This window comes from Athene cunicularia, assembly GCF_003259725.1.
Source record: "Athene cunicularia isolate RWA chromosome 4 unlocalized genomic scaffold, athCun1 chr4_part2, whole genome shotgun sequence".
Lineage (NCBI taxonomy): Eukaryota > Metazoa > Chordata > Aves > Strigiformes > Strigidae > Athene > Athene cunicularia.
Genome location: NW_020799099.1, coordinates 9,557,410 through 9,575,727, shown reverse-complemented (window position 1 = coordinate 9,575,727; position 18,318 = coordinate 9,557,410). Strand labels below are relative to the sequence as shown.

Sequence of the window (18,318 nt, the reverse complement as noted above, 5' to 3'; positions counted from 1 at the left end):
TAATAAACCACAGCTTACACTGTCCTAGAGCAGGTTAGTTTTAGCTGCAGTGAATGACTGTCGGGTTTTTGGATGCCAAATTAGGTAATGGGAATGGTCTTTATAATGACTGTGCTCCCTTAAACTAAGGGAAAATGTGCTTAAGTGCAACTGACTGATTCTTGCTCAAATTCACAAAACTTTAAATATTGAATGAGATGTTTGTGAATGCCTTGGGGTCACACAAACTATTCTAAACCAATACATAATTATGACTTACAGTGATTGAATGTTCAAACCTTTCAATTGTAACAAGATGGATGATTCTTCCTTTTAAATTTTCAACCCAATGTCTCTGTTTTCATTTGGAGTGTACTTCTATGGTTCTGGAGAAGATTCCCAGTTCATGAACTTACAGGCACAAGGAGTTTCAAGGCCTAGAAAACTGCCCTTACAAAATGCCTTATTATGCAAGGGCTCTTCTAACAATGAAGGATTATGCAAGGGTCCTTGTTAAAATGTAGAAGATATGGGAGTTCTATGTTCATGGACTGAAACTACATATCTGCTACAAAATTGCACTGCTTTAGCAGCATAGAACCAAACAATTTCTCTCTTAGGAGCTTCCTGCAATGAAGGGCATGATTTAAATGGTAGGCTTTTCAAGAGACATCTCTAAAGTCAAAAGCTGTCTTTAAAACTGAAGGCACAAAAAGAAGTGTCTAAAAGCAGATCTGTTGGCAACTCATTGCAAGCAAAGAGATACTTGATTTGTGGCTGATGTTAAAAAAAAAAGAAAAAAAAAAAACAACAAAACTTTTAAAATTTTCCTTTTTATAAGAGCTCATTAGCTTACTTACTTAGACTGAACCGTTCCTTTGAACGTTCTTTTAATATGTAATTATAATTGCTCAAGTGAAGTGTAAAATGAACCTGGAGTTGAATCAGAGTATTAAAGTCTAGCTAAATGTCTTGCCACCTTTCATATTCTCTCATATATACTTTTCAATAACAAGAAAAAGGAAAAAACTCAACGGAATCCATGTCCTACATATACACTACTTAGAGCACTGTTTTGTGTAGGGAGCACTGCAGAGCTTTGCCTTATGGTAGTCACCAGCAGACAAGGACAGATGCAGATTTATAAAGCTTTTATTTATTATTCATTTTTTTTCAAAGTAATAGAATTAGAAAGTTTCTGGAGAAGCATGTGGTTTGACAAAACACTGAAGATTTATGAAATACTCATTCAGTACCAAAGAAAAAAGGTAATGGGTGGGAGAAGTTACACAGAAGTATTTTTCTTCATATTTTTCCCATTGGCAACCTAGATGGGAGAAACAAAGAGGATTATTTTGTGAAATGGTAGCATACTAGCAGTATTTCAACTCTCTGTATCTATGTAATGGCAGATGGTAAACCACCCATTAGAAAAAGCAGATGTCTGGTGGTTAAAGGGAAACTAGATGCTTTTTTGAGTTCAAGGAGTTAAACAGGTGAAAGGGTGGGCAGAGAGGGGTAGGTAGATAGATGATCCAATATATATGTAATACTGATGTTACCTACCACCTGTTAAGCACCAATTCCCAATGTGGCTCTGCTCTGGACTATTAGGTTTGCACCCTAGAAAAAGGAATACAAACAGTTGTGAGAGAGAAACCAAGGGAGCAAGGTAGTTCTTGAGCAGAAACTTTTATAAATTTGTGTCTGCATTATGGTTCGGAGGATAATTCTAATGGTACTTCCTAACGTTACAATCTGTGTGCTCCTGTATGTTGGGTATTTTTCAATTTTGCAAAAGTAGAAAATAAATTTTTACAGTGAACTAGAGACAAAATAATTATTTCCTAAGTCTTCCTAATACATTTACCTATGCAATACTTTAGTCATAAATAAAAAAAGGATTCAATCAATATGCACTTTAAGATATTAGTAGTACAGTTCTATGCTTCAAACAATAATAATATTGCTTGTGGAAACAGTCATTTATACTTCCTGTAAATGCTTTGCTCTTGCTTAGCAATATGGCTACAGATAAACATCTCCTGTGGTCATTTTGGAGAGAAGTAAATGTTGAATGGATTAACGTATTTGTGCTGATGAGTTTGGAAAAACTGGAACAACTGTTCATAGGACATAATCAGCTGGACTCCCCCTGTCAATCTGTTTGTATTCGCTAGGTGTCTCTGATAATTAATTCAGATGCACTTACTGGTAATCCTTCAGAGTTCTGTAAGAATCTGTAGCACAAAAGGAAACCTACATATGCCTGAGATATAGTTTAAATTCTACACATACATATTTTTCAACTATGGCTTGTAGATATTCAACTCTTCTGGACAAGGCTCTGAAGAACCTTATCAAATTTAGAATTTAGCCATGCTTTGAGCAGATGACTGGACTACATTACCTCCAGACAACCTTTCCACATGAAATTGTTCAATGACTGTAACTTGTGACTATAATCTGTACAGTCAAGATAGATGTTATACTCCGCAGGCAAATTTATTGTAAGGGCACACAGACAAGTAATCATAGCAGTTTGCAGAACCACTTTCGTAGTGCATGGTTTCCTAGTGAGTTGCCAGTTTCCTGTGTATGATTGAGGGTTTTTTAAAGGAGATAGGAAATACCTCTTCCCCAAAGCATGTCTCGATATCTGATTGCTTGCAGCACTTGTCTACCATGGCAGTGAAACCATCAGCAATTGTCTTTATTTGTTCTTCTGTCATCTGGGGCTTGCGTTTAATGAGGTTGACAAGCAATCTGAAAACAAAGCCACAATACACAGTTAATGCTGCCTATTGTAGTATGAGTCCTCAATTTAAGATGTGCCATTCTATGCAGGGACAGCTCATTTATGAGGGTGGGTTTTGTCTTGCCTAGAGGGGTCTGTGCCTATTTGTGACTCCAGACTTCCAGTCTACCACAACCATCTGTTTTCTTTTTGTTATCCTGGTTACAGGTGGGAAAAACTTATAGAAATGATCTCTATGCTGTCTTAATTAAGTACATCTTAAGACTTGCACTGGCAGAGGATCTGCATGAAACTGGTCAGCTGAAACACTGATATTATTTGAAGAAAATACCTTATTTTGCATCTTCCAAACTACATGATATTATGCGCTGACAAGCTCAGTGCAAACACATAGTTCCGTCTGTCCATTCTTTCAATTGTTAATCAAGTCCCAGTCAGATGACAAATCAGAGGGTTTGTAGCTGCCTTCTGCACCCACCCACACACCCCCACCCCCCTTAGACTGTTAGACTTCAGAAGTTTTTCTACAAGGTATTTCTTTTAGCTTACTTCATATGCCCCAAGTCCCGTTCAGCAGGAGAAGCAGTGCACAGTTTTTCATCAAAGCTGAACATCTCAGGGTCAAATGCTGGAGGCACATATTTGGTATCTACTTCCATGGCAGTGAAACATGGTCTCCTGTAAGCGTAGGAGTCGCTGCAGCAATGTGAAACATTGTCATTTATAGGTGTGGTCTCCTGTCTCCTGCACATTTCCTGAATCACAACACTCAGCTGAAAAGAGAAGGAAAGAAGGACAAACATGGGTTATACCTTCTACAGTAACAGAAGAATGTGATGTTCGTGTCACAATAGCATAGCTGGAAGTGGAAGCTGTTGTATCTAAGCACCTTTGTGGAAATGGAATGGTCTTAAAATTTAAAATAAATATGTATTCCTGGAGTTGGGCATTTCTTAACCTACAAACAGTCTGTCCATTGTGCTACAATCAAAAAGTACTTTTTTAGTGACTTCCAAATGCAAGCTGTCACAGACCCAACTGACTTATTTTCTGAGGTAGAGCGAAGTTTAGCTAAAATTTTCAAAAACTACAATCAGACTATTTAGGTTCTCACATCCATTAAAAATGAACAGACTTTGAATTCATTTAGTTAGATGCTCAGCTTGGGGTTTATCATTGTGAGTTTACTATCTCACCAGAATTCAACATTTTTTGAGAACAAAAGAAGTCTGCAGGAGGAGTAGAGAGAATAAACAAATGTACTCACATATCCCTCAGAACAAGGTAGGCGTCTGTCTTCAGGAAGCTGGCAGCATTTATTACCAACATTTGTCATTTTCTGTCCAATCTCAAGCAAGGTATCAGTTGATACCTGGGGCATTTTCTTAGTGTAGCGGATCAGAAGTCTGAAAAAATCATATCAAAATGACTGTTTGCTCACGTTTGAAGAATGTTCTACTGAGCTAGACCACTGAAGTGAAAATAGAAGTAAAGACCAAATAAATTTTCCCAAAGCAGCCAGCATCATTGTTTAGCCTCAGGAATATTTATCAGAAAGTACTTACGCTTTAAGAAAGTCATGCTCGCCATGGGTAGTGAGAAGTTCACAGTTTGTCTTTACAACATCCTGAGTTTCTTTGATATGTTTATTCAATTCCTCTTGCTGCAAACAATTACAAATTTATTAGTAACGTTAGAGCAGGACATCCTGGTAATAGTCATACAAACACACCTTTTGACCTCTTCTAAATCATATTAGCTATAAGATACCCATTTTGCAAGGCCAATCACTTCTGTATAGCCTGGATGGTGTAGGGAGGACTTGATTCTTATGCGAGTCCTAACTTTGAACAGAAATTCCATTAAAAAGGCAGCAAGATTTTTGAAATTTAATTTAATTACCCATTGGACTTATTTTCTAGACAATGGGGGGTTTTTTGTTTGCTTGTTTAAATCAGGTGAATATTTTTCAAGTAAAGGACTATCGGTTGTGAGTGGAACATCCTATTCCTATCCTTAAGCTAAAGCTATCAGTGACTCAGTTTGTACTGTGACTTGTGTGTGATTCAGTTTAAGATTAGGAGACCTGAATTTAGGTGTGTCTATGTCAGCTGGACATGCACATTCCCATCATAATCCATGAGAAGCCATACTCAGTATAGGCAGTGGAGCCCATATAATAATTCAGCTAACCAGCTGTTACTCATCTTCCTCAGGACAAGGAGAATCACTTTTGAGGCATCGGGCAGTTGAATGAGACTAGTCTGAAACTTTGTAAGGTGACCTATGAGGTTACTCTGTGGTCTGAGAAAACTATCCTTGTCATGGGTCCTGGACTGCTTCATCTCCCATCAGAACACTAACCCCTGGGATTAGTGTCTCAAAATGCTTTCTGTCTGCTCTTCCATAGGGGCTTCTCAACCCAGTTGTTTTATGATAGGTACTGACCAAGCATTCTAGTTATCTGCAAACAAAGCTTTGCACCTACAGCATTTCCGTAGCACTCAGCAGGGTTGTCTGTTTTGCAGCACTTTTCCAGGAGTGTTTCATATCCCTTAGTAACTCTCAGAATCAGCTGCGTGGAGAACTCAGGGTGTCTTCGTGAGTATTCATAAACAAACCTGGAAGACACACAATTTGACAGAATTAGAGCTCCTGAATAATATGCTGCTTGCTTCATGCACAACACAGTAATTGACAACAACAGTTCCTCAGATGAGATCAAGTAAGGTGGACAATGATCTCGGAATGCTGTTTGCTTGTTTTAGTAGAATTTCTTGGCTGTTCTGTTGTCTGCCAGCAGGGCAAATGTGAGAGGAACAAAATAGCTCCCCAAGACAGAATACTTATGTAGATAAAGTATGTGGGCATGCACAAAGCCCTTGAATAGAAGAAAGTCAGCTTTGATAAGTAGGACAATGCCAAATAGAAAGAGTTACAAAGCATGAATGAGAAATGAGGAGTTCAGCTAGGGTTGAAGCTATGTTAGTTACACTGGACTTCCATGTGGTCACCTCTTTTCTCCACATGCATTTGCAACACCCAAAGGGACAGTTTTTCGAGTGGTTCAAAAGTCTGAAGTCCAGACAAGACTGAGGATCTTTTGCAGGAACGTTCAAATACAAGTATGCAGACTGTTAGCACTACTTACTCTGACAAGAATTCATCATGGCCTGCCTCAAACCTTTTACACACTTCCTTATCTTGTATGTATTTTTCAACGAGTGAAGGGAGGTCTTCAGGTTTGTCATCAAAATCTGCTTCAATAACGCACTGGCTTCGTTCCACAACTGGCTTCTCACAGCAGTGTTTGATTTTACTTGAGAAAACTTCTTGTTTAGAGCACATGTAGGTCATAAGCTCTGCCTGTAAAATTAAAACATGTTATTCGACAAGCTATAATAATTTAAAGAGAGTATAATTCATGTCCTCTCTTTTTTTTCAGACTCCTCCCTTTTTGTTCAGGTCACCTTTTACTTAGCACTTTCCTAATGAAATGCTGTCTCTATACCAAAAGAAATAATGAGAGGGACAAGCATGTCCTGTGCATGTTGAGCACAATGTTCACAGGTGCAGGAGAGAATGTGATTCTCTCTCAAGTCTTGGAAACTTTGGGAAGACAAACTCTGGAAAGCCAAGGAAAGTCACTGAGTGGTCTATCACAAGGCTGCCTGATTGGTCTTGTCAGTCCTGTCAGGTGCCCTGCTCTAATAGAGGACAAAACATGAAAAAACCCAGACCTTCATAAAGCCATCCTTGGACACCAGCTGGTTTTAAAAGTGTGTCTAAGTTCCAGCCAGCCAGACAATGTTTAAACCATGTCACTGTTGCACAGTTTTTCTAATCCTCCTATGCAAGCTGTTCTCTAGAGTTCATTGGCACTACAGGAAAGCTGGGTTAATGGCAGTATGCACAACAGAACAGGGGAAAAAACAGTGACCTTTTTGCTTCTGCTTTCTTTTGCTTTGTTTATGATTGAAGTAAGTAAATACCATCAAACAATCTCCCTGATAAATGTTTTTATTTCAACCAAAGGCACACACTATACTGTACGTAACAGCTCCTTGCCCTCATGATCATAAAGGGCTAGATGTGGAACTCGTCCTAAACCTAGTTCCAGTAACAGTCAGCTGAGCTGGCCATGAGTTTTCAGGGGCCAAGGAACCTTCCAGCAGTGTTGAGTACAGGTTCCCTGACTGTGAATGAAGAGCTGCACAAATTATTGTCTTCCTAAACATTTTTCAAGTATGTAAAGATTTTTGAAAAGTACTTCGCTTACCATGTCATCCATGCACTCTATCATGTCACCTTCACAGCACTCCTTGTAGATATCCTTAGTCTCATGTATAAGTTTAAGAATTTCTGGTAATGGAGCCTTGGGATATTTCTGGCTCAGGCGAGCAAGTTTGCTGGGTGGAAAAGAAGAAAAATACACTTGTTTTAAAGCTCCATATTGAACAAAACCCTTCCAAGTCACTAACACTTATGATACCATAGATCAGCACTGTTTCGAGCAAATATTCAATCATTCTTCTCATCTAATTTTGGTGGCTATAAAAAAAGGGCATCAACACCTGCATCAATAACCTAGTGCTTCTTTAAAATAGACAGAAACACATTTGTGATTCTTCTATCTGAGCTGTCTGTGTAAGAATCACACCCTAGAATTCCCCATTGCTCTTGAGCGACTGTAAACCATCTCTAGATTACTTAGCACAGATGTATATAGTCCTAATTAAACCTTTAAATCAAAGCTGACTATATCTAGTAAGGTAATCATAGTCAATGTTAGTGTATTAGACTAGCTGCAGAATGAAATCAGTTCTTATGCTTAGGCAGGTGATCCACATATTAATTGCAAAAGTCTTTCTTAATCTTAAAAATGCACTTTTGACAACTGTGATTCTGCCATATTTGACTCTTTGATGGCTTTAAGGTTCAGACTAGCAACTTAATTTGCTGATTACTGATGTGCCTATCGCTAAAAGCTGTAGATATTGAATCGGCACACAGCTTTGACAAAAATGTAGATTAAATGCACTGGAATCCCTCGTTCTGAGTGACACTCCATCAGTTAACTCTGCATCTCCTAGATTGGTTCCAGAGGCGGTGCTCTTCTCTGTCACTCTCATGTCTGATCTTTTTACTAATATTCCCTACCAGCCTGAAATACAGAGGTTCCCTTTGCATCCAGTCTCTATGCAGAAACCTGATCAGAATTAAATTCTACGTTTAAATAAATAGGCTAAGAAATCACCGTCGGCCTAGTGTTGAAGGACTGACCCACTGATCTCTATTCTGCTGGACAGTGATCCTCAGTCAGAAGCATGCTAGGAAGTACCATGAATGCAGTTTTTCAATCTCAGCATACTGAAATGAATTGTATATGCTCATGTTTTCCTCTTGAATAGTTTCAAGTTTAGGTTAACAAGCCTACTTTTTATAAAAAACTGATTGGAACTTACTTTGCTTGGAAAGTTCTCTCACCAAAAGTCTTGAGGATTCCACAAGAATACTGCTGCATCATGCTTACTTTCATGGCTTTTTCTTTTATGACAATTGCCTATAGTAACAGGATGCACATTGTCAAATTAAATTCATTACATCTAATGGATGGAGAAAAAAAGCAAATCTGAAAATCCCACTTCAGAAACACAGCAGGTTCTGGTCCAGTTAGCTCTGACAACATGCAAAGTCCACTGAGAACTTCTTAGGCAGTTCTAAGCAGTTTGCAGTCAGCATACACTTCTAGTCTATACACTTTATCTTATACTGTGCAATTTTTCTACGGACACGCTGCTGTTCACCAATTGGCTCATGCCATTCTCAAACATAACATGAAATATTTGTTACATTTCTCTAATATGCAAGGCTATGTGGAAGTCATCTGCTGTTGATTCACAGGGCTAACACATGATTAATCCTGACACTTCTCTACAAGTTCCTCATACAAAGATTTGTGTGAACAGGAAGATTCAACCTGCTTCTCACTCTTTCTCCTCCATTTGCTTGGGCAACAAAGAGGGGAAGGGTCAGAGAGACCTCTCATACACCTACACGTTGGATGTGGGGATGGCATATTAGGCTACCAAGTGAGATCTGTCTTGCCCTAGTGCCTCTTTGGTAGCGTGGCTTCCCACTACAGTTTACCACAGATGAAAAATCACAAGTGCTACACGTTATTTGGATTCAGCACAGCTGTGCAATACTCACAGCTGCCTGATAGTCTATTAACAAAGGGACAAAAAGACAGGCTTCATAACCTACAGTTTGATTCTCTTATTTTTTCACTTGAAAAAAAAATCAAAATATGATTTTTTTTACCATCTCAGTTTCCATGAAGCCGTATACAAATGTTTACTATAAATCACCACAGGAAATTTTTTTTGAAATATAAACTGTAATTTAACATGAGCCTTTTAAAGTGACTTCTCACGTTAAAAAGAATCGCTGCTCAGAGCGCTTTATGTAGCAGACCAGTTGTTTAGTTTTCATCCACAGTGAAAATTTTTATATACCTTTTCATCCAAGCAAGCACCAACATCACTCTCTTTGCAACAGGTCTGAAGTGCATGTTCATAATCAGCAGCCAGACTGAGGATTGTTGGGGCGTACAAGAAGGGGTTTCTTCTTCCAATAGAATAGACAAAACTATAAGGAATAGGAAAACATAAGTTACATATTTCAATGACAACAGCAAATGGCCTTAAATCTCTTACAGTTTCTATAACTCCTATTTCTAGTCTAGAAATGTAATCTACTTTACTGATGTAATGCCTACTAATGGTAAATGCTCTGCTAAATCTCAACTGTTTCCAATGCAGGACTCAATAACAACAATGGAAGGATGAACTCCTTATATTGTCAGCTACTTAGTTTGATGTATTGTTTGATGCTTTTTAAAATGCATTGTCAAATACTTGAAAATTCTGATTCTGAGTGTGAAAAATCAATCTATGGCCAAGATTTTATTGTCAATTTTTATTCTTTTTACTGTTATCTTTCTTCATCCTTTCCAGTTACAATGGGGGTAGTGGGAAGTTGGAGAAAATAAATTATTAAATCAATACTAGAAACTATTTTTTCATAGTTTTTTGGGGAAAAGAGAGTCCCCCAAGATTTATAAAATGTTATCCCTTAAAGACCATTTTTGAATGAAAAAACCTGCTCTAGCTTAGAATGAAAATTGTGATCAGAGATTTCCTTATTTAATGATTGAGCAACTGTTTTATACATGCAGGTATGAGATTAGATACTTGCAACTTTTCCAAATGTCCTGCATGTCCACACACTTTGTATTAGCTTGGGAATCCTTCTTCTTCACAAATACTTAAACAGTACAAAATGGCCATTTTTCTTACTGTCCCAGAAATGACACCCGGTTGTCCTGGTACTCCTTGCATATCACATCAGAAGCTGGTCTTTGGTATGGCTGAACAAAGTCTGGTTGGGGAACTTTAAATGACAGGAAACACTCGTTTCTTTCAGGATCAGTTTTACTGCAGCAGTCAGCCATTGCACCGTATGAGTCGCGGAGCTTTTCTACTTGGCAGATTTCATCCAGGAAAATGGAGGGCTATAGGAGAGATGCAGAGGGTCAGAATTATTGTTTATAGACAATGTAATCTACATTCTATTTATCTGTAAAAGAAAACCCGGACTGAAAAGTAAACACTTTTTTACTGGTTAAGATTTAGACCATAAATCAGAACAATCTATTGTTTTCAACACAATTTCATAAAGTTTTTATTCATGTGGTCCAATACCAAAACTGTTACAATACTTTACTGAAAAAAAATTAATTATAATTGAAAATACTCTGTGCAAGACAGTGATCTTTTTTTACTTATAATCTGACTAAACTGAATTTTCAGTTGAATTGAAGCAGGATTTGATATTCTACTTGATGATTGGCCTGGGAAACCTTTAGGGAGAACTAATTTAGTCATGTTTGGGCTCAGTGATAGAGCTGGGAAGAACACAAGCACCCAACTTTCTGAGGGGCCAGGCTGAACCTGCCAGACATCCAGGGATCTTACATACCTACGGACTTCTTTTGTTGCCTGATCCTAGAGGAGTTTGTATAAAACTTCTTAAACTAAGTACCTTAAATTAGCACACGTACCTTTTTGAGTCACGCCAGTGTGAAAACCCACAACACACTTTGGTCACTTTAATACCCAGAATTACACCTGTATTTTACAGTTGGCGTACTGGTACTAAAGGTTAACATTAATTTTTAGGCAACGCTAAACTTAATGTGCCGAAGTGTGATGTTTGGGCTGCAATACATGGCTCCACAGAACATTTAGGCACTTCTGAAAGGCAGACTTTCAGAACCTGGCAAAAACAAGTTCTTTCTTTCAGCACTAAAATCTGGTCATTGGTCAATGACAACAGCAAACACCTGAAAGGATCAGGTATAAATCCTCAGCAAGGATGATTCTGGTAGCTGCAGAGAATGAGGAGAAACACAATACCAAAGGATTCACTGCCTACCAGTGGTTTTGCACATTCAGGAGCATCCTCATTGGCCACACATTTCTGTGCCAGATCAACAACATCCTTCACCAGCTTAGACAATCCATCATAAGAACATCTCTGGAGATACTGGGAAAATGTGATCATGGCACTGAAATACAAAGCACATTTTGGAATATGGAGATAAGAAACATGACAGTCAATATTTTCGAAGGTGCTTCTAGATTCAAAATTCTTTGTTCAAATGACATGCACAAATGCTTAAACAGAGTACCATGAAGGGCATAGAACTGGATCCCCTATCCTTCCCCATCTCACCTCCTTTCTGAAAAATGTTTATAACTTTACTTTTCAAGAACAAAACTCTTGAATAATAGATTAGAAACAAAACAGAAAAGACCACAATTTGAGTTTTCTGACACTTCATGGCATTCACAAATATGCTGATAAAACTAAGCTGTTTTTTGCCATTGTTACCAATATGATCTTCAGGCTGCCTTCTTTCAAAAGTATTTACGTTTGTGTCAGGGCCCTCTGCCATTCCCAAAACCAGTTTCAAAAAAGAATTGAATTGTCTCAGAGAACCTGCCACAGGTTTGTTTTTTGAGGTTGGTGGGTTTGTTTAGGGTTCTTTATTTATTTATTTATTTATAGTTTCCCTTCTTTGTCCAGTATCAACAGAGATGGAAAACAATCAGAAAATGTAAGCTGAACATTCACTTACACTGCTTTAAATGTTTCTTCCTTCAAATCATTGTAGCGATGGGCAATTTCACTCTTGTGCTCTAGGAAGAAAAATGATGAGAACTATGATGCTTATGGTCATATTGGCTATGCTAGACCCCTTAACGTATACATTCTGGGCACCTTGGGCCAGGTTTTCAGAAGTGTTCAGCATTCACCCAGTTCTTAAGGTAGTAATATAATTGTTTTGAAACAGAGCAGGCTAATGCCGAGCCCTTGTAAAATCCCACTTTTGGGTACACCACCCTGGGTAATCTGTACTGCTTTTTTGGGAACTTCAATCTAAAGTTTTCTTCAGGCCACCTTGAACTCATTGTTGTTTCAGATGACCACTCTTGTCCATTTATCTGCAGATACTTAACTCTTACACACACACATCTTTCTGAAAGAACCCAGTCATGTGATTTTTAGGATTCTAATACAAAGTTACCTCTGTAAGGACATACTTACACAAACATTCAAAATTATTTCTGTAGCTTACTAGTAAGGGTTAGCAAAGATGTCCTCCACATAACCAACAAGAATATCAAGTCTACACTACAAATAAAGGAATGCAGCTGCAGTTTGATTAGAGCGAACATTAGGAGAATTTTCTCTTTTTGATCACAAAATTATTAACTTGGCAGATTCATATTTTTGTTCCACTTGGTGCATATCATCTGTGCTCTTCATGAGAAGGATCCCTTCACTTGGTCTTGATGGTAACAAATACAGGTTGCAATTATACCTCACTCTTGGTGAAAAGACTCCCACAAGATTCTCCTGACAGATACTGAGGCATATGGCCACACTAATGAATGAGCTAGAATGGGGCAGTCATTTTGTTCTAGAAATACCATTCAGGAGCATTTAGAAAACATGAAGTGTAATTCCTTTACCTAACAGAATATACCTGCTGTGATAATAAGAGCTTCCATGCTGAAAATTGTAATTTAAATTTTTTTTTTTACTGCTGTTCACTGACATTTCCAGCCAGCTCCTGAAAACTGGTTTTGTTAAATTTTAGTATTTTCATGTTTCAAACAAAAATCAAAAATGTCAGTGGAAAAATTCTGAGGACTGCCTGCAGAAATATTTGTTTGACCAAGGTCTAAAGTTTTACAGTACAGGTAGAAATGACACAATGGGGAGGTTTTTTTATTAGCCTTCTTACAGCCCACACTGAGATGGAGATTTTTGGATTTTTGACCTGCTTGTGTGAATACTGTTGCCTTTAGCTGGTGAGGAGCTTGTTTATGAACTACTGTTCAAAAGATAGCACTTCCAAAAGCACAGTGCTTCCACTTCCTCCATGCTGGAAAGTAAGATTCTGAATAATCAACATCACCTGTTCATGCACTACACTGATGTTGCAAAGGGATGTCACTGAACTTACTCAGTTAAGTTGTCCTCAGTGTTCTACCCATCTCCTCACAATTTCTTCGTTTAGTTTCTTTTCAAGTGAATTAAATTTTTCTATTCTTTTTAGATCAGGCTTGCAAGAATTGTTCGTGAAATTGCATTAAAGACATGAAATTGATATAACAAAGACTGCAAAGACAACTAATTAGTCCTTTCTTACCTTTGTCTCGAGCAACTCTTTGCAGATTCCAGGATCTGGCAGAACTTAAGAGGAAAATAAATGAAATTAATGATACCCACTTCATGGCTGCAAATTATGATGTGGGCAAAATTGCTCAGAAATGCTAGGACGATTGAAGGGAAAGCATTTGCTTATATACCTTTTACTACCTGTATGTGTAAAATATTAACCATAGAGCTGGCATTTGTAGATTTCCATTTAGTCTGAAGAAGATTACAAAACTTGGTCTGTCCTTGCCAAAAATTAATTTGATATTATTTGTTTATTATGTGTTACTCTAGGCCTTTTTGTCCTGAAAAGGTTGAACCTTCCAGCACCCAACCAGATAAAGTTTTGCGTAAATTTCCTTATCAAATGACAAACAAGGAGTTCAAGGCATCAGACAAAAAAGTCATCAAGTCTAATCCTATAGCCATGGGTTTTTTTGTGTGTGGGTTGTTTTTTTTTTTCTCTAGTATTTGTTCAAAAGCAAAGCAGGTTGGTATTGTACAGTAACAATTCAACCAGATAGGACCCAGTCCACATACTCATTTGTAATGAGAGAATTTTAGTTTTAAATTACTTTGCAAAGATGAGATGGCTCATCTAAACTTTTCTATAAAAAGTACAGACTGCTAAAATACAGCAGCAAGCACAAAGACACAGGTAAACAGCACCTCCAGTTTCAATGGGCTTTCAAATTCTTAAAGAAGCAGAAGGTAAAAGTGGGGAACTGGTACCAAGGAATCTGAAATCTCACACTATATGTAGCTCCAGAGTGTAACAATTTGATGCAGACAATGGGGCTGTATCAGTAGGTTGGAACTGACTCACACTGTGAATTTTGGGACACACACTTAGGGTAACATCCAAGAGGAAGGCTGCTCAAACAACCAAAGAGCTAATTTGAGCACCTGATTTGTTAGGTCCCATTCTGGTTTTCTGTAGATAATGCTGATCATCAGGATCCAGACAATTGCCAGATACACTTGTAAACATCTGAAGGAGCTGTTATTTCATAATTTTTGCAATTCCTCATTTGTGCTGACATCTTCCTAAGAGTAATTTCTTAATTAAGCACTGTTCTCTTTGAAAATTTTCTATTGATTAGTCGATAACTTAGGAAATCAGACACAGTAATAATTGTGACATCTGCACAGAGCCCCAGGACATGGAATAAAATTGAAATTATTTTTCCAGAACATTCAGTGAGAGGCTTAAAAAAAAAATAGCAAGTATGAGGTTGGATCCTTACTGAGTGCAAAGTGATATAGATCCACAGTGGGAAATACTATGACTTTCTTTTAATGAATGTCTCTCTCCAGTGGCTGGATGTCAACCTGCACAACTATTTTCAGTGAGCTGCTGGAGGCCATGCTTTGCCTTGCAACTCATTGCTTCCAGTAGCCAGTACCCACCTGGTCTCACTTAGAGCAAGGTCTTCTAACTGTTCCTTAGTCCTTAAGGTTCCATTTTCTACTCTATTTTGGTTTTTTTGATGTTTGGGTTTTGTTTTTTTTTCCCCTCAGGTAGGCAGTTTTACCACAACTCTGTATTATTCCTAGTGGGAGTAGTATGAGCAATTCAATTTTCAGCTTTCTGGAAATTTGACAAAATTTAAAAAAAAAACAAAAAAACCCCAAAACCACAAAACACCTTTGTTTCTGAACTTGAGTTTTTAAACATGTCCTAAATAAATCAAATGATGTGTCTAAGCATAAAATATTTGCAGGCAATTTTCATTTAGAAAAATGTCAAGGCAATGCATCTTATCTTTCTGAAAGACTATTCTGTTCTTCATGAATAACCACATAAAACTTAGATGAGTTTTCGGAATAGTTTGATACAGCTATCTAGATAACTCTTACATGAAGGATGGAGGGGGAAAGCCAAATTTTCAGAAAAACACCATGGTTTTGTCATAAACTGTGAAATACAGATTATTTTCAGGTGGTTGTAATAAAATCCCAACTTTCTGGAGAATGATGGGAATTATGATGAACTATATGGACTTTTCAGACCTGTCCTGCTTGAGGCTAATGAAATCACAGGAAAGAGCTGGTCAAACACTTCAGTCTGTAACTGGTTTTACTGACCACATTCCTCTGTCAAAGAAGAACCCATCACTAAAACGTGGATCTTTTTGATTAACTTGTAACCTTCAGAATGGCTGAAGACTACCTAGCATATTTTTGCACAGTCCCTTAAATCACTGACATCTGGATGTATCAGCAGTTTGATTTTGGAAATTTCTGCACACATTTTCCATTGATATAAATGGTGAGAGGTAGAATGGAGGATACAGGGGCTTAACAGTGCTTTTTCCAAAATCTCAGGTAAGATGAATGCAAGGAGCTAACTCAGCAATCTGACAAGTACCTTCTCACCCAATGAGAGCCACTGTAAAAACGGAATACAACTTTCCTGCAAACATCAGCTTGATTTACCTGTGCCTTGAACCTGTGACTCCTTTCAAATCTTAACAGAGCATTCAGTGAGATATAAGCACACATTTAGGTGTCTTGTTGATAGCCACAAAGTGACTATAAAAGGCAACCAGACTGGAACACTGACCAAGTCTAAGTGGTGAAAGAAAGTCGTAGTGGCAAACCATGCCTTAGAACAGCTCTTGAAATGTTTTCAGGTTGTAGCAAAGCAGTCTTCAGAAAATGAGAGCTGAGGACTGAGAGGGGAAAGTATTTTCTGTTACACTGAAATTTAGCGTAAGAAAAAGTCTCAATATGTAATGTTGCATCTTGAAAGCTATCTGGAATTTTCCCCTGCAGCATTGTGCAGTGTTAGCAAGAACACTGCTGGTCCCCTAGAGTTAATATGTAAGTTTGTAATACAGGGTCCATGTTTATTTCTAGATAGCTTCTGTTGTCTGTCCTGTACTTCATGCCAACATTTCATATAACTGCTGAGAGAGAGATCTGAACTCCAGTGCTGATGTTTGTTTAACAATATTAAATGTTATTCTGAGCTTCCTGTTACTCAATTCTTCCATACTGTGTTGAGTACACTTTCAACAAAGTTGTGCTGGTATTACAGAAAGGAACATATCATTTGCATTTTAAGACTAATGCATTTTCACACACATTTATGTCTGAAGTTACAGATGGTAACTGGTGTTACTTCAGATGTGGGGGACAAAAGGACAATAATTCCAAGAGTAATTGACCTGGGGAAAAAAAAGATACATAATTATTAAATATTCCATCATACCATGCTGTGCAAAGTGTATACTGTGAAAAGTAGACACAAAGTGTATTAGTTCATCCTCAGACTCCCACTGGATAAATACTTTCAGGGATATCTATTTAACCAACTTCTGTCTGCATATGACCAGGCTACGTTTTGTGCTGTGTAGTCTCTTATGCTAGATGCAACATAGTAGTAAGGATGAAGAGATGCCATGGTAGAGCCATAGCTCTTAAGGAATTTGAGCCATGAATTTTACAATAACATCCCCTTTATCAGAAAACCCCCACCCATTCACCTCTGTGTTCAGGTGGTTTGCCCTTGAAGTAGATTGCAGGAGAGTGAAAAGCATTCAGAAGTTGAAAGGAAAGCTTTTCATATTTCACTGGGATTAAAGCTCCTCCTAAAGATTAAGCACATGTGGACCAAAATGTACTAAAATTGCATGAGACTTTTGAGCAACAAATTTAATATATCCTCAAAACAACTACAGAATGCTTTTGGAAAGTAAGTTATTTTCAAATTGACTTCTCAAAGACTGTTAGTAACTCTCTTAATTTTGTGGCCCTCAATTTTATTCACTGCTGTTTCATTGTCTTAAAGTCCAAAAGTTATGTTTCTGTGAATGGACTGTGAGATAAACACTAAACCTAGAGATGTTCATGTGCCAGGATCACAACTACTGCCAGTAACTGCAGTTCTGTTTTGGAGGTGGTTTTGTTCTTTGTTTTACTTTGGCTTTTTACATATCTAATGATAACACAAGGAAGGGCAGCCAACTAGCAATTTTTTTCTCCCTCAAAATGAAATATAGCCTTCTGCCAAAGTGGATGGAACCATGCTACTTCTCTTCCCACCTGCCTGCAGGAGGAGGTGACATAATGCTGAAAAAGTTGTTGCCATCTCCTGTTTTCAGTACTGTGTCTACAGACATGTGGCTTAGCTGATTTTTTTTTTTTTTTCCATTGGGCAGTAGCTCATTTTTAAAATAACTGTAATTATCAGTATATGTCTAAATAAATGTCTGCAGTTCTGAATACATGATCAGGTACCAGTCTTTTCCTGCTCTTGTGCATTATGTTTGCTATTCTTATCACTGATGTTTGGCTCCCATGCAAAACAAGTCAAACATCTCAAACAGATATATACCTTCTATTTGAACATAAATGTCTGCAGTGCTGGACACATGGTCAGGTACCAGTCTTTTCCTGCTCTGGTGCATTATGTTTGCTATTCTTATCACTGTTGTTTGGCTCCCATGCAAAACAAATCAAACATCTCAAACAGATATATGCCTTTTATTTGAACAGAGATGGACTCATAGATATAAAATGAGCACGAAGGCCTATCTGGTGAGCAAACATGAACATGAAAAGGATTTGATCACTGTAGCAGAATAGGCAGATACCTGCTATGGTGTAGCTAACAGCATTCTGTGACAGGGCGTATCTTCTGGGCACACCCTCAGTTCTGATGCTAGGTCATGCATCTCGGGTGATCAGCCACCCATCTGCAGTTTTACAGAGTCTTCTCTCATTAAAATAAGCATTTTTAAACCAACCAGAATGAGTACTCATAGTGTCAGTGCACCTAA

At 37.9% G+C, this 18,318-nt stretch overlaps 1 protein-coding gene across 2 annotated transcripts in view; it reads right to left on the bottom strand.

Moving 5' to 3' along the window:
- Positions 1–1,115: 1,115 nt before the first annotated feature.
- The window catches only part of ALB (albumin), a 46,636-nt gene continuing 29,433 nt past the window's right edge, over positions 1,116–18,318 (bottom strand). The window contains exons 4-18 of one of the 2 annotated variants that reach the window (XM_026847711.1): positions 13,524–13,567; positions 11,943–12,003; positions 11,237–11,369; positions 10,099–10,313; positions 9,256–9,388; positions 8,203–8,300; positions 7,017–7,146; positions 5,889–6,103; positions 5,226–5,358; positions 4,303–4,400; positions 4,005–4,143; positions 3,287–3,510; positions 2,613–2,745; positions 1,546–1,602; positions 1,116–1,306 (exon numbers count right to left, since the gene is read on the bottom strand). In XM_026847711.1, coding sequence (XP_026703512.1) covers positions 1,552–1,602; positions 2,613–2,745; positions 3,287–3,510; positions 4,005–4,143; positions 4,303–4,400; positions 5,226–5,358; positions 5,889–6,103; positions 7,017–7,146; positions 8,203–8,300; positions 9,256–9,388; positions 10,099–10,313; positions 11,237–11,369; positions 11,943–12,003; positions 13,524–13,567 — 1,807 coding nt within the window. In that variant the 3' untranslated portion in view covers positions 1,116–1,306; positions 1,546–1,551. Of the gene's footprint in view, positions 1,307–1,545; positions 1,603–2,612; positions 2,746–3,286; positions 3,511–4,004; positions 4,144–4,302; positions 4,401–5,225; positions 5,359–5,888; positions 6,104–7,016; positions 7,147–8,202; positions 8,301–9,255; positions 9,389–10,098; positions 10,314–11,236; positions 11,370–11,942; positions 12,004–13,523; positions 13,609–18,318 lie in introns of those variants that run through there. The other variant, XM_026847712.1, reaches the window with a different exon arrangement.